This window comes from Lycorma delicatula, chromosome 1 (assembly GCF_047948215.1).
Source record: "Lycorma delicatula isolate Av1 chromosome 1, ASM4794821v1, whole genome shotgun sequence".
Lineage (NCBI taxonomy): Eukaryota > Metazoa > Arthropoda > Insecta > Hemiptera > Fulgoridae > Lycorma > Lycorma delicatula.
Genome location: NC_134455.1, coordinates 306600231 through 306616542, shown reverse-complemented (window position 1 = coordinate 306616542; position 16312 = coordinate 306600231). Strand labels below are relative to the sequence as shown.

At 32.6% G+C, this 16312-nt stretch overlaps 1 protein-coding gene across 7 annotated transcripts in view; it reads left to right on the top strand.

The window, feature by feature from the left end:
* The window catches only part of FipoQ (F-box/LRR-repeat protein FipoQ), a 78844-nt gene that overhangs the window by 41882 nt on the left and 20650 nt on the right, over positions 1–16312 (top strand). For 6 of the 7 annotated variants that reach the window (XM_075380670.1, XM_075380690.1, XM_075380700.1 and 3 more), the window contains one exon: positions 12540–12739. In XM_075380670.1, coding sequence (XP_075236785.1) covers positions 12540–12739 — 200 coding nt within the window. Of the gene's footprint in view, positions 1–1637; positions 1722–12539; positions 12740–16312 lie in introns of all 7 variants that reach the window. The other variant, XM_075380681.1, reaches the window with a different exon arrangement.

The window sequence follows — 16312 nt, the reverse complement described above, 5'->3', positions numbered from 1 at the left end:
GTACAAAGATTAATTAAAAAAACTATATTTTTTATTTTTAATTATTAAAACATGCTAATTATGAAGTAATAATTTACTTTTATTATGTTTAATATTTTAATAATATAATTATAATATACACATTTTAAATAATTATGTGATTTTCTAGCATACAACTTAATTGTTTTTTTTTTTTATATAATCACACATATTTGAGGTTAATTATTTTCTATATTTAATATTGAATAAAAATGCATATATATCTACATTTTTTCGTAAGGCTGTAACAGATGTTTATACGCATTTCAGCATTTAATAAGTGCCACTTACACCTCAGATAAGACAAGTAGTATAAGTCACCATTGTTTTTTCAGAGAATAATGGTGCTTAACAATACAGTTAGTCCTTCTGATTAATGATCAATTATCAATTTTAGGACTGAACATTACCTATACATTTTTGAGCTTGACTTACCGATGTGCCCCAATATGTTTCGCCCAGTAAAGAATGCATTGGAAAGCCAATTTACTTCTTACTTTTTCTTGTAAGCTTGACTTGAAATCCCTGTTATGCTTTGTTTTTAAGAATGAACCGGGTTTACCAGCTCATGAAGTGACTGATGGTACATGTAAAGTAGGGTTCAATTTTTTTTACGGCATCTAAGATGTAAATAATTTAAAATAACAATAACATTTTTTTATTATTTAATTTATAAAATCTACAAAAAAAAAAATATATATATATATATATTCTTAACAACGTAATAAAATGTTTATTTATTATTTTATAAAATATAGAGTATATTTAAAAATAAACAACGAACCCAGTTTGACTAACGGAAACTGTTATAAAAATTTGAAATTCTGTCCTTGATTTAAAAAATTAAAGTACCCTTCATGATCGTATCAAATTTCACCAAAGTTTGTTTTTAAACCTTTATTTTAAAAACTGAAAGTTTTTTAAACAGCTGGTAAGACAATAATACTTTTGTACTGGTTATATTCACAGTTAGATCCATAAATATGTTGAGTGTACAAACAGACTACAGTACCCATAAATATCTCGACCCACTGTAACAATTTCATTCCTGTAAATCTCTTGCTAAAGAAACCTAAATTTGTTGGTCGGTTTTTAAATGCAAATTTTGTGATTAATATAGAGTTAAGTTAACCGATATGATTTTAAGAGTTTTTCTTCACATTGGTTATCTAGAAATTTCAAATTTCAATTGGTTATCAAATAAATTAAATAAAAAAGTTTTAACTAAATTACACGTTTGTAAAACAAGATGTAATAATAAGAATTAAGTTATTAAAATTTCACATATTTCAGTGAAATAAATAATTATAGAAAATAATGACTTAATTAGACCTAATAGTTTGATAAAATTTTAATTTTTTTAGCAAAAAAACCGATTTATTTATAAAAAAATGTTGTCTTAAACCGATAACCAGTAAGTAGTTCCTACTACAACTCTCAATTACATTATTGTCACTCTTTTGTTAACCTTAACGTAAATTACATATTCCATTTTCATTTCATATGATCTGAATAATAATATTACGACAGAAAGATTATAAAATAAAAAAGTAAAACAGGTAAGATTGCTCTGCGAAATTAATCATAACCCAAGTGATGTACTGACAAATATTGTTTAGGTTTGGGGACAAATTGCCCTCGAATCTTCTCAGTTGTACGTCGACGATGGAACTGGAACAAAAAGGAGCCCGTTTGCTAATACGGTCAGTTGTACTGCAACAGTAGATTTATTATAAGTAAAATAACGAGTAAGTTTTATATTTTAAGATATTCTTCTAATCGCAACTAAACACATTGGTCGTTTAAAAGAAGTACCGTAAATATTTATTAGCGGGAAATGTATTAAAAGATCATATTAATTAATAATAAACAGGGTGACAAAGAATTTTTTTGAGTAGTATATTTTTTTAACGTTGAATAATTATTCGTTCTTATTTGCCACAAAAGTTCCAAGAGTTTTCTGCTGATTTTTCACATCCTCAGAGTCAAAATTGATTAATGTATTCGTAATTGACGTAACTCATTTATTGATAGCATTAATTTTTTTGATAAACGGCAGTATTTACAGTTTTTGTTTTATGTCACGAGACGTATTCGAAGTTCTGTATTTTTTATTCTGGCAAATCAATCATTTTGGCAGTCATATCAAATGCCATTCGTCTCCTGTGAAATATTCATATGGAAAATTGATATCTTTTATGATAACAGTTCAAATAATTTTCACAATTCTCAAGTCGCTTTGTTTGTTTTCTGAAGGTCAAGATCACCCTTTCACAAGAATACTTCACAAGAATGCCGTAAACATCGTGTACATACATTTTTTATATAGTTGAATTATTCGAAAGGTAATTTTTCTTTTAAGTTTTCCAGCCGAGTTATTATCTAGCTTTTTTATGATTCGAAGGTCATTTCAGATTGTGTTTTCGTGTACCCTTCTACACTGAGGGTCAGTCTCTATCACTGCTTATTTCAGTTCTTATTGATAAGTTTAAGACCGTACGATTTACTTTATTTCTGTTCTTATCGCACTGAGAACGTTTATATTTCAACTGGTATTATATCCGTAATACATAATTTTGTAAATATGTAATAATTATCAAATCTTTTATTAATACACTGATTGATGTAAGTGATATAATTGAAAATTATTCACTATTTTTGAATGTTTTAAAAATATTTTCCAATTCTTTTTCTCCGAGTCTAATTAGAACGCCCCTTTCGTAATTGCATGTAGTATTCGTTCATGTTTTGCAGATAGCTGAGGCATCTATATCATCTTAAATTTGCCTGTATATTCAGCTCTATTATTTCTTACATCTTTAAGTTTGTGTGATTTTCCTACGGCAACGTATACTTGTATACTCAGTTATCACAGTTTTGTTAACTCCAACTTAACTCTGGGCGCATAAAAGAAATAGACGACCAGGATTCCATTTATGGCAGGTAAGGTTGACTGAATCGTCTGGTGGCCGTTACACGTATGGTATTTTATCTGTTGTGAGAAGTATGCAGGTAGTTAGGTGGATTTTCCCCAATCGTCATCTTACATGGTTTCTTTCTGAATATGGTGATTTTCAAGATAGGTTGGACAGATTTGGTTTGATTATTTCAGTCTTCTGTCCGGAGTGTAGGGACATTGATGATGTGTGCCATGTCTTATATATCTGCTCCAGGTATGAAGCTAAATGTACGAAAGTAGCTAGAAAGCTGGGGAGGATCAGTTGTGGGTTTGATTTGCAATTGCAAAACCGAAAGGGAATGGAACTTAGTTGCTGGCTTCCTTAGACTCTTAGATCTGCGGAGAATGGCTGAAGGGGTTCTGATGCTGTTGTAGATGTATAGATAGAATAACAAATTATTAATATCATCCGAGTGGCTACGAGCCTGCTTGGAAGCTTACTTCACCAAGATAGGCATTCTGGCATTGTGTCCTGGTTATCTGAGATATTCACTGTTAGGATGACAATGGATATGTGGAGAATTCTGTGATGGAGCTATGGTAGGGGAGGGTATAGGCATTGACTTCGCTCCTGAAAGCAGACCAGGTCAGAGAGAGGTAGGATATGTTTTCATTAGACGCTTATTATATTTGTGAATCTGTTTCTTGATTTTTAAGTAAATCAAGAGGACTTTAAGTAAATTGAATTGTAGGTCAAAGTTGTCATTGTTGTTATCAAGACATATTTTGTTGGTATGAAGATACTATTTTTGGTGTTTAAAGACTTAATCAAGTAATGATCTTAGTGCATATTCTAATTGAAGTTAGATATAGGAAGAGTTTTTGTGTGAAAACTTTGGTATTAAAGGAATGTGTGGGGATCATGCTTTCATGAACTGGTAATTTGATAGTTGAGGGTTGTAGGTTATGGCAGGTGGTCGTGGTTGGAAGAGGCCGTACGGAGGCAATAGTAGGTTGAGTAAATACACTGATGAAAATGTCTGCTGAGTGTTGAGACATTTGCATTGGTGGCATTCTGACAAAAGCCAAACTGATGACTGTGTTGTGTTATCAAATTTAGAGTGTCTAAAAGACGACCTCTGCTAAAGCTTATCAGGGCTAAGAAAGAAGGGTGTAGTGTGGTGACTGGGATCGTTACAAGGCAAGGTGTCTTCCCTATGGGATTCAGGATGTAATAAGTATATCACATATTCCACTTTCATTTCATGAGTAGTATTTCTGAGTAGTATAAATTATTGGTTAATCTTCTTTTAATTCTTGGCTTGTTAGCAACACAGCATGTTATAAAAAGGAAGACATTGTGAAAGGTGAAATTTTGGAAACTTTGACATTTCATTTGGATTATATTAGGTATGATGATTTCTGTATATGGGGGATTGATATCATCTAAGTTTTATCACAACTGGTCAAGGGGGCAGGGAGGTACGGACCTTATGGGTCCCCTATTTTAAAATTTTATTCAAAGGGTAGTAAATTTTGAAGCATCCCATTTTATTCCCAGATACAAGCTTAGAGCTTATGTGATAAATCAAAAGTTAAAAAAGATCCCTGTTTTGCAGGATTATTTTTTTACTTTATGGTATTTGTTCTTTGAGATAGTCGTGAGTTTGAGTATTCTACCTAAAATTTATTTTTGTGTTATATTGAGTTATGTTCTGTTCTATTTTATAAATGCAGTTGCGTTTTGGAAGTTAATTATCATTAGGTATAAGTTTTATTATTTATTTTTTTCTTTCCAATTATGATCTTGGAGGATCATTTTGTTACACCGCTCCATTGCTAAGGAGTGTTCATTGTTTGTTTACTTTTTTCTTACTTTTGTTTACTTTTTATGGTTTCTAGTTTCATTTATGCTTATGTACACTTAGTTCTTGTACGATATGGATCAGCTGCCTTTGGCAGATGTGGTAGACGAGGGGTCATCTGATATTGTAAGTTGTCATGAACCATCCAGGAGTTAGGTCCGCTACCGTAGTTAGATAGGGACCTAAGGAGAGTTGTGTGCAGGAAGCTTATTAGAGATAACTTGGCAAACAATCTGTCAGGTCCTTCGAGTGATAACAAGAGTGTAACCATGGAGTCCCAGCCTACTACTAGTCAGTGGAGGACGATAACTGTGCAAAGGAGGCAAGCAGTGAATCGTAGTCCTAGCAATAGTGACTTGCCACTATTGAATAGGTTCAGTGGCCTTCCACTAGAGGTTACAAAAGTTGTGAACCAGCCTGAGCCAGTCAAGCCTCCTCCAATTGTGCTTTATGGAATAAACGATGTGCTGAAGTTGTACAAGCTGCTGGAAGTGGCCGTGTGCAAGAATGATTACAGCATTCGACTGGTTGGAGGTAAGCAGCTGAGAATAATTTCTAGAGACATCAAGGCGTACAAGAAGATTATACATGTTGTTCGAGAGCATGGTCTGGTAGGTCATACTTTCACAAGGAAGGATCAACGAACCTTTCGTGTTGTAATCGGAAACCTGCACCACTCTATTCCACTGGGGATGCTAAAGGACGAAATCGAACGTCACGGGCATCGGGTGAACGACTTGATAAATGCATGCCACAGGATAACTAAGGAGCCCATACTGACTTTCTTCGTGAACCTGGAGCCACAGGAGAACAATAAGACCATATTTGAATCAGAGTACATTACCAATTGCAGAGTGTCAATCGAGACGCCACGGAAGACTACAGGCCTCGAGCAGTGCATCAGGTGTCAGTAATATGGGCACTATAAGAGCAATTGTATGAGGCCTTTCCGCTGCGTGAAATGTGGGGAGGGCCATCGGACAGCTGACTGTCCCAGAAAGGATAGGAGCACTCCTGCAACCTGCGCCTTGTGTCAATCCGACCATTCGGCAAACTAACGAGGCTGCAGAGCACATCAAGAGATATTGGAGAGGAAGCGTAGACGGAAGACGAATTGGAACTCGAAAATTGCTCCGATAATTGAACTCGCTAGCTGCAAGGTGGCCGACGCCGCGCTTGACGATAAAAACTTCCCTTCGTTGGGTCGTAGGGTGCTGAAGACAGTCAACGCGAAGCTTGAATCTCTCCATAAAACGTATACTGCGGCAGCTAACGTGCTAGTGAGGGCAGTGTGGACAAGCTGGATAGGCTTTCATCAAATATAGACGTCCTGATTCAACAGACTGGGAGTCTGACAGCCTTGCTCACCCAGGTGTTCTCCAAAATTTGTTGATGTCCCAATTTCTTCGAATCGCTGCATGGAACATTAACGGCTCCTTTCTAGGCGTGAGGAGCTAGGGGTTATGCGAATTTCCAATTCCCTGGACGTCATTTTGATATTGGAAACGCACTTTACTGACCGGAACTATCTCAGGCTTAAAGATTATTCTGTGTATGTGACGAATCACCCAGATGGGAGGGCCCATGGAGGAACCGCGATTTTGATTCGGAGTTCTCTGCGGCATCACCAGCTTCTAGGCTTCTGCACTGACCAGATTCAGGCAACCACGGTTAAAATTACAGACTGGTTGGGGTCTATTAGGCTGTCCACTGTATACTGCCCGCCGCGGCAAACTGTAACTGATGAGTTGTTTTCCGATTTCTTTGCGACTCTGGGTTCTAGATTTATTGCCGGAGGAGACTGGAACGCGAAAGACCCATTGTGGGGTTCCCGGTTGACTATCAGCAGGGGTAGATCGCTGAGGAGGTGTGTTCAAAATCTGCGCCTGGACGTAGTGTGGGTATTCCAGCCGACATACTGGCCTACAGACCTGACGAAGATCCCGGATTTGCTTGACTTTTTTGTCACCTCGGGTATATCATCTGCATATACTCTGATGGAAAACAACTACAATTCATTGTCGGACCACTCGCCCCTTCTACTTACATTGAGCACGATGGTGCTAAGGAAGAAAGGGAGGCTTATTCTTCATACGAGACGAACGGATTGGGTTTCTTTCCAGGAATGGATCAAGAGAAACTGACTGACCCGTTTCCACTCGATACCTTTGGGGATATTGATTACGCGACGTACTTTTTGATGTCGGTCATGCAGAAGGGAGCATGGCGGTCTGCACCTGATGGTTTGCACTCAGCCAGGGACAATACCTATCCGAGGGAAGTGACAGAACTAATTGTCTCGAAGTGGCGTCTTCGGCGGAATTGGCAGCGTTTCAGAAGACAGAACACTTCTTAATAGAACGGCGCGGAGGCTGAAGAGGTTGTTGAGAACTATCAGGAACAAGACATTCAAGAAGTACATAAGAAATCCTTCTCACCTGAATGGGAACAGATGCTCCTTATGGAAGGCTACAAAGGAACCGCAACGATCATCAGGAACACTCTCGCCCTACAGAGGCGTACTGGATCGTGGGTGAGGACTGACAAAGAAAAGGCCGACGATCTCTTTGCTTCACACCTAGAGGTAACGTGCCGACCCCACGATGAAGAGCGACCCGGTGATGTGGATGTTAACGACTTTCTTGAGAGCCCGATGCCAATCAGCTTCCCGATTAAACCGATCACTGCAAGGGAGATACTGAAATTAGTCAACCAAGGAAGGCTCCAGGCTTTGACTTACTGACGCACAAAATGCTTGTCATGTTATCCCTTAAAGGCATCGAGTACATCAGGAATCTGTTTAACGCTGTTCTGCGGACGTCTTACTGCGGAATGGAAGGTGTCGCAGGTGGTGATGATTTTGAAACCAGGGAAGCCTGCACAGGAAGTTTCTTCTTTCAGGCCAATTAGCCTATTACCGGTTTTATCTAAATTGTCTGAGAAGCTATTACTGCACAGGCTTAGGCCAGGGTTGGAGAGTAAGGGGATAATTCCGAATCATCAGTTTGGGTTTAGGTGTGGCCATTCCACAATCGAACAATCCCATAGAGTCATCAGTGGTTGTCTGGAGGAGCAGAAGTTCTGCTCGGCGGCGTTCTTAGATATCCAACAGGCCTTTGATAAGGTATTCCTTCCTCAATTCCTCAATTCTTGAGGAAGTTGGAATACCAACTTCCTCAACCCTACTTCCTAGTCTTGCGGAATTATCTTGAGGGGCGTTTTGCTTAGGTGAAATGTAATGACTAGTTTTCAAGGTTGTTTGAGATTGGATCGGGTGTCCCTCAGGGCTCTGTGCTGGGCCCTGTGCTGTATTCCATATTCGCTGCGGATATTCCGGTCCTGCATCGTCGCCACGTTCGCTGATGACACTGCTATCCTGGCCGATACGAAAACCCTGGCCTAGCCTCGCAGATCCTAAAAATGTCGCTGGATCGTGTATGCGTGTGGGAGAAAAGGTGGAGGATAAGGTTAATCAAGGTAAGTCGAGGCACGTCACGTTTGACATGCGGATAGGTGACTGTCCCGGTGTGTACTTTGATGGTGTTTTGATCACGCAAACGGAGACTGTGCGGTACCTGGGACTTCACCTGGATCGGCGTTTGACCTGGAAGTGTTACGTGAGGATGAAGAGGAAATAGCTGAACGCAAGGTACGAAGAACTTCATTGGCTGCTACAAAGGAACTCAGGCCTCACGTTGTTCAACAAGATCTTAATTTATGAGGCTATCCTGCGCCCAATCTGGACGTACTGTATAGAATTATGGGGAAAGGCTAGTACTAGTAATGTGAAAATGATACAACGATTCCAGAATAAAGTAGCGAGGGTAATTGCCGAAGCGCCGGAATTATTATAATTCCAATAACATAAAACCAATTATATAATTGGTTCACGCGGAATTATGAGATTCACGTTTGTCTAGAGCTCTCGTCGGTTTGGGAGATTGCACAACAGAGCAATGTCAAATACCTGCAGAGGCTTGATAATCATTTAAACCAGTTTGCAATTAATCTGCTCGACAACAGCAGAGACGTCCAACGGTTGAGACGTGCCCATGTACTCGACTTAGGGTCTGCATAACAGTTTGGAATCTAACACCACCAAGTTTGAAATTTATGGCAGTATAACACCATAAAGTCTGTTAGGTTATCTATGGGTACGCAGGAGAGCCGATTGTAATTATAATTTTTATTGAAAAAAAAACTTTATGATATTTGTGAGTATAATTTTATTTTTGTATGTTTATAGAAAAACGGTGAAATATACATTTTATATATAATTTAACAGTATGGGCAATCTGTTTACATTTGCCAGTTAAAACAATATAATAAATAAATAAATATTGTTTTTGTTTTAAAATTTTTCAGTATTTAATATACTGCAACAAACAAAGTTTCTATTTGATCATTACTTTGCACACGCTCTGATGTAGATTTTGAGTAAAAATCTTTAAATATGTGTTATATTCTATGTAGATTCCAGTGATATAAATTTTATGAAAATGGTTGTATTTACACTGGTAGATTTTCAAGGTCAGAACATTGTTTTCTACATTCAGTGAAATATGTGTTTTATATGTTAATAAAATTCAGAAGAACTGATATATAATAATCCGTCTTTTTATTTTTATTAATTAGTATTTACAGAGATATACCTAATTACAATAACTCACTTTACTTTTGCTAAATATACAGTGATAAAAAAGGGGAAAATTGCTTTTGAGATGGTTGTCAAATTTAGTATCATTATGTTAAGAAAACATCATCTTGCAGCTAGACAATTTGCAAGTTGATCTTATGTATTAATTAATTAGTACTAACCTTACTAATGGACTATATCATTTACACTTTAAGATAATAAATAAAGATTCTTAAAAAGAAAAGGTAAGATTTAACAGAATTTTGGTTTGAATAAAAAAAGGATGGAAAAATAAATAATTTAATAATTTTTATTGACAATCTTTTAAAATTTAGAAAATGTACAATATAAATAAATTTTATTGTTTTAAAAATACAGATATTACACGATTAAGATTAATAAACAATTAAAAAACATCTTTATTTATGTACTTCCTAGTGACTGTGACTAGTGATTAGTGATTATGACTCACTAGTCATTAGTGTCTAGTGATTATGACTCCTAGTGATCAGAAGTGAATAAATAAAATTTGTTAATTCTCCATTTAAGCTCAAAGCAAATAAGCAAATATTATTTGAGATTCTGTAGGGTATAAAAAATGCCATGTTTAACAATATTTTGAATGTGAGATCTTTGAATGAAATGCTAAGATACTACCACTCATATGGAGATTGTTAGATAGAAAATTATAGTATAAAATTAAAAGGAATAAAACAGTTGCTTAAGTTATACATTACAGAGAGATGGAAGGATAAAATTTACAGGAAGTATACAAGATGGAAGATCTTTAGTGGTGAACAGTCATGGCAATAAATGGTTCAGTAGAAAAATATACATTTACAAAAAAATAATTAAAAAAAAAAAATTAGTTATTTTAATCACAGGTAGCACATAAATTTAGAACTAAAGTTACAGAATGTGGTAAGTATATTACAAAGATTTTCCAGCTCTTTTTTATGAAAGATAAGCAACATATGGGCACAACATTCAGAATATAGCAGACTATATATCAGCCAAAACTAATGAATGTAATATCAGCTGCTCTCTGATAAAGTTATGACAACACTTTTCATCAGAAAATGAAGGATAAACTTCCCCTGTATGGTATGGAAAACAGAGCAAATTAATTAAATGCTGTTTAAATATTAGCATCTGATAAACAACCATAATCTAGCTTACCAATAAATGCTAAGATCCATCACTGCCATTAAAAATCCAGCTTCATTAGCTGAAAATGGGGAAACTTTGATTTTATTCCTTTACATCAATAATATATTTTATAATACCATTTTGTAACAGTTACATATGGGTCCTAGTGTGGCTAAGGGGTTCCCTGAATTCCTACGACTGTGCTCCAGGCAGATTAGAAGCTACTTTATACTGAGTGCTATGGGGGTTTCTCAGAAAAAAGAAAATACTATAATGTATACAGTAATTTATGAAGATGGTTGTAAACTGATAAATAAATTGATTTTTTTAGTCTTTGAGGAATTTAGTAGATTTACCAAAATGTATATAAATTACTGAAGTTGTATACTTGGATAAGCCATAATTGTAAGTCAAGGGAATTTGTTTTAAAAGAAAGACCCGGTTATCATTAAAACTTTTCCTGACATTTTTATAAGTCTCCTTGACATTGATAGTTGTGAGTCTCTGAAGAATAATACTACATGCATTTATGTGAGTATAAAATGACCTTAATAAAAAAGAAGTAAAATAGATGTAGATGCAACTAGAATTATTTTTGTATGATAGTTTATAGCAAATTAATGATGAAATTTATTTTTATCTTTGAATGCTTTTACAAATATTACAGTAATAAGTTTGAAGATTTAATTAATGAAGTAATAAGTTTTAATTAGTACTAGACTAAATCCTGTTATGAATTTTTCAGCTTAAATAAGCTAATTTTTATAATTTAACCAATTTTTAATGCTAAAATCATTTACTATTGTAGCAATAACTAATTTTCATGAATAGTGGCTTTTCTTTTTAGTGTTTACTATTTTGAATATATTTAGGAACAATAAAGAAAAAATTCTAAAACATTGAGAATGATAACCTCTTGAGTAAAGTATATCTGTTTACAAAGAACTAGTTGGTTCTTCAGCAATGAATGCATTCTAGTTTAAATTTTTAGTTTATACTATGTTTGATATCATTTTTCTTTTGTAACAAAATTTAAGAGTGTCATATATAATCCATAATTTTTTTTCTGGTTTGGGTTCAATTTTAACTATGAACACAAAGTTGAAAATTTTAACTTCATTATGCTCAAAACTATTATGTCCATACATAGTCAAAAATATTATTTCTATAAAAGAATTTTTTAAGTTTAGAAAATGACTACTTAAAGTCCCTATGAGAAACTTGAAAATTCCTTCTTAAGAATCTTTTTTTTTAAATCAAATTTTCAGTATTGAATGGTTTGAGATACAAATTGATGAATGGATCAGTGGATGAGGAGGGTTTATTTTGTGTGTTGTTACGAATCTAACTTAAATTTTTTCTTTACAGTCTTGTCCAGTTTAAATTAGTTAATGATATGTAATGTTCTACCTTTTCCTAGCTCCAAAAATCAGGATGGAAAAAGTACAAGACAAGTTTTTCATTACTTTTAATCATAATGTATATGAAATATTCTAAGTTGTGCATTTAGATATAAAAATAAGTGGTAGAATGCCTAAATAATAGCTAATTTTGAATTAGCCGTATTATCATGTACTGATCAGAATAAAATATTTTATCTATTTACTTACATGAAAGAGAAGAGTTACTCCTAAGCTTATTAACTAGTGTATCTTTATGTAATTAATATTCAAATGTTAAAATAATTCTGACAGATTTCTTTGAAGAAATTTTAAGAATTTTAATAGATTCTTAATGTCATTAGAAAATTGCTGAAAATTTTTTTTTAGGATTGACTGAAATTGATATGATTATTTCGCAACTTGCAGTAGGGAAATAAGAATTTTATGAATGGAGCTTTTATCAAAGATTAAATTGTACTTTTTAATGGCTAAATTTTGGTTGCTTAATTATATTCTCATTCATAGTATTTCAAAATTTCATTGCTTTAGATAGTAGGATTTAATAAAGAATTTGTTGATCTTTCTTTCAGACCATAGAGAAACTGCCAGATAAGGTATTATTGAATATCTTTTCGTACCTTTCTCACAGAGAGATATGTCGTATGGCACGTGTTAGTAAAAAATGGCGCATGATAGCATACGACACAAGACTCTGGAAATCAGTATCTCTCCGACCTGAAATTTCTGGTCTTCATGTTGGATCACTGGAATCCCTTTTAGCACTAATCAGGTGAGTGATCACAATTGTTCTTATTTATTTCTGTAATTTTATTATTTTTATATAACTATTTAGACAGTACTCTCTATCTTCCTAAGTTTATTGTCATTTGAATACCCTAATGAAATGAAAGAAGATTATCAAGAGAAGTACTTGGTCTGAAAACTTTTCTGTAGTTTTTGTCTTTTCTCTGCTTACCAAATTTTTACCTCTGCCTTTTTAAAACTTGCAAACAGGCAAAGATTTCTCAATATGCTTGCTCGCAACATCTTATTAAAATTTCTTTTCACAGCTTTTTACTCATTAGTAGAGAGAATGGTAAATTTTTTTCAAAGGCTTAAACAAAGGAACTATGTTATTAATTTTAAAAGAAAAACAAGCAAATAGGTTGTTATTACTTGAGACACCACCAAAACAGTGTTACAGGTCACCTTGTAACAAGGTTACTTTTTAATTCCATAGTTTGTCTATACACATAGTTTGTCAACATGAAAGGAAAGAAAAAGTATACTAAATAAGCTATAAAAGGATCTAATCAAAAAATAAAAACCTCAAATTAATGCAAAAAGCTATCATTTGTTATCTGAAATGATTAAAAAATTATAAATATATTAATAAATTATAAGTGACGTTTATGAAATAATCATATCATTAACAATATTAAAAAAAACCCTTGTTTTATAAAAGACAGAAAGTAATGAGAAATGTAAAAAAACTCATAATTGGTTTTATGTACAGATTATTAATAAAATATTGGAAGACACTTTTTCAACAATTAAATCTACGAATATTAAAGTTAGCATATGCTTCTACCTCAAAATAATTTATTTTTTTGTATGAGAAGGAGTGTACTGGAAACTACTTTTGAAACTAGTTGTGAGAAGAAATGTTAAATAACTTCATTTCATTTGGATTGTCATAGTCTGAAATTTTTTACATCAAGAATTTTGTGTTTTAATGCCCTTTAAAATTTTCTATCACAATTCTACCTTTTTCTTTAAATGTTTTTGAGTTACCCCAATCATGGGTGTTCCTTGGGCACTTGGGGTGTGGTAGTTTCATAAAAAAAAAATAGATTATTTCAATATAGTAGCATCTGCCAAACTCAATTTTTATGTTTAGTGGTTGAAAAGTTATTTAAAGGTTTCCATACTTTATTAACATTGAACAAAATAAAAATATCTGTAAAAGATTACTTTATAGTTTTTTATCCATGATGATCTATAATGAAAAATATTTTTAAAAAATAAACTTTTTAAATAAAAAACTGAACTAAATTTAATCTAATATTTTTAAAGGTCATGATTGATACTCTTTAAAGTCTCAGTCTTTGAAAATGTCTACATAGTCAATAGAAAATGCTCTTATGGGTTTTGAAAACTTAATATTTATTTCCTCTAGTATAGATTGTTGTTACAGATTTTTCCAGTTTTAAATAATACAAGGTTAAAGTCATTCCTATTGTTGTTACTCTAACCAATTTAAACATTTTTAACAATTTATTTTACTGCACTTTCATTTAAAATACTCCTAGTGCTTAAGTTCAGTTATTTGCGTCCTAAAATAATGCATAATGTGCATAATCTATCAGGATGAGATTAATGTTTAAATTACAGTTAGGGAGAATTTATTTATTGGAGAATTGCTACATATTATTAGAAATTATACAACAATTTAAAGAGCTGTAAACACAGACCGGAGACTTGACTTCTTCATGATGTCTATCTTAAGTTGTTGATGTTAAAAAAACATTTCTGCTACCTTGAATTTTTTTTTAAATCATGATAAACCCTCATTCATCATATGTGACAAAATTATTTTAGTGTGAAATAATAGCAATAATACAAGTAACTTTGATTTATGAAAAAGAAAAAGGCACAAATTTATATTTGAAAAAATAATTTTAATACTAATTTATTTACACAGCAGCAACAACAGGTTGATAACCAGTAACAGTTACTGATGGATGATAATACATTTTATAGTGTTTTAAAAGTGAAATGTCTGACTGGAACTTGAACCTGGAACTTAAGAATGAAAGGCAGATGTTTGCTAACAAAACTGAGGTTTTGTGATGCGTGGTTTTGAGATTTTGTAAACCAAACACCTAATTTGAATTTCATTACCAACTTGGGTGACAAAACTGATAAGGATTTTTTTGATACAATTTTTACTTTATCAGTTAATATGATGAGATCAGATAAGTTAATATGATGTCAATGTGTAGCAGATAAATTACAGTAAAAATAAGGAAAGCAGAAAGTAGTGGTGTATAGGTACAGCATCAAAATATTAAATTCCCTCCATATTCCTCCTAGCTAACCCTAGAAATAAAAACTGAAAAAATGGGTAATATAATGAGTCTAGGAAGTATATTTCTATGATATTTTTTTGATGATATAAATAATAATTTAATTGTTGAAAATGTTTTGAGGGGAGGGTATGAATATATTACAGATTATTTTTGTACAAGATATTTTGACATATTTTTCAATAGAAAGTTTTTTTATTTATTAAATTGGTAATACTAAGGTCCTATAAAAAATGATTTTTAGAATATCAACAATTTCACTTTCTTACAAAAAAAAGCCACCTTATCCATTTTTAACACACATACACTCAATCCATATACCAAATAGAAAAAAGTATAAATTACATGAGGTAAAGTAATTATAAAAAAATTGATAAAGTGAAAATATCTTTCATTCTAACTTCCTACAAAATTATGTTATAATTAACTTTGATCTATACCAAAAACTTTTCTAGTGGTCAATAAATTAATTATAAAAAAAAATTAACTTGTTCAATCTTGGAAAGATATCAAAAAAAGTTAATAAAATCAAACACTAAAACATTAATTGTTAATTAGCTGAAGCAGGTAAACCTTATTCAATCATATTACACAATTAAAAATAAAAAAATTAATGAAATGACTTTTTGTGAAGCTAATTTTCCTTCATGACTAGAGTAAATAGTATAACTATACTTATTAAAACTTTCTAACAGCTCTTAAGAGCTCTTGTAAATATATTCTTATAAAGAAGTGCAAAAAATTGGCAATTTTTTAGCATAAATACTATTTAGTAAACTATGTACAGCCATTTTTTAAATTTTTAAAAAAGTTTAAAAAGATGTTTTTAAAACTTTGGCTTGAAAATACTTTTAAATAACTGTACTGTTATTGTTATGAAAGTATAATTCAGTAGATGAGTAATGATTATTCTACACCCTTGGCTGTTCATACAAATATCTAATATTATACTTAAAATAATTAACATGTAAAAGCTTCAGCCAACTTCTTTGACATGACCTTTAAATCAGTGTCTGACATAAAAATGTACTTCCAAGGAAAACAAAACCATACAAAACTAAGAAACATCCATGACAAATTTGATTGAAATACCTTATATATCAGCATTTTGTTCAGCACTGTTTTCTGAAAGTTCAGACATAACTAGATAATTTTCCAAAAAATACTTATACCATATCTAATGTTTTTTATATTTTTAAAATTTTCGTTTTGGTAAATAAGTTGTCTGAGTTATCAAAAAGAAAATGATAAAAATTAATTTATTAGAAATAAAT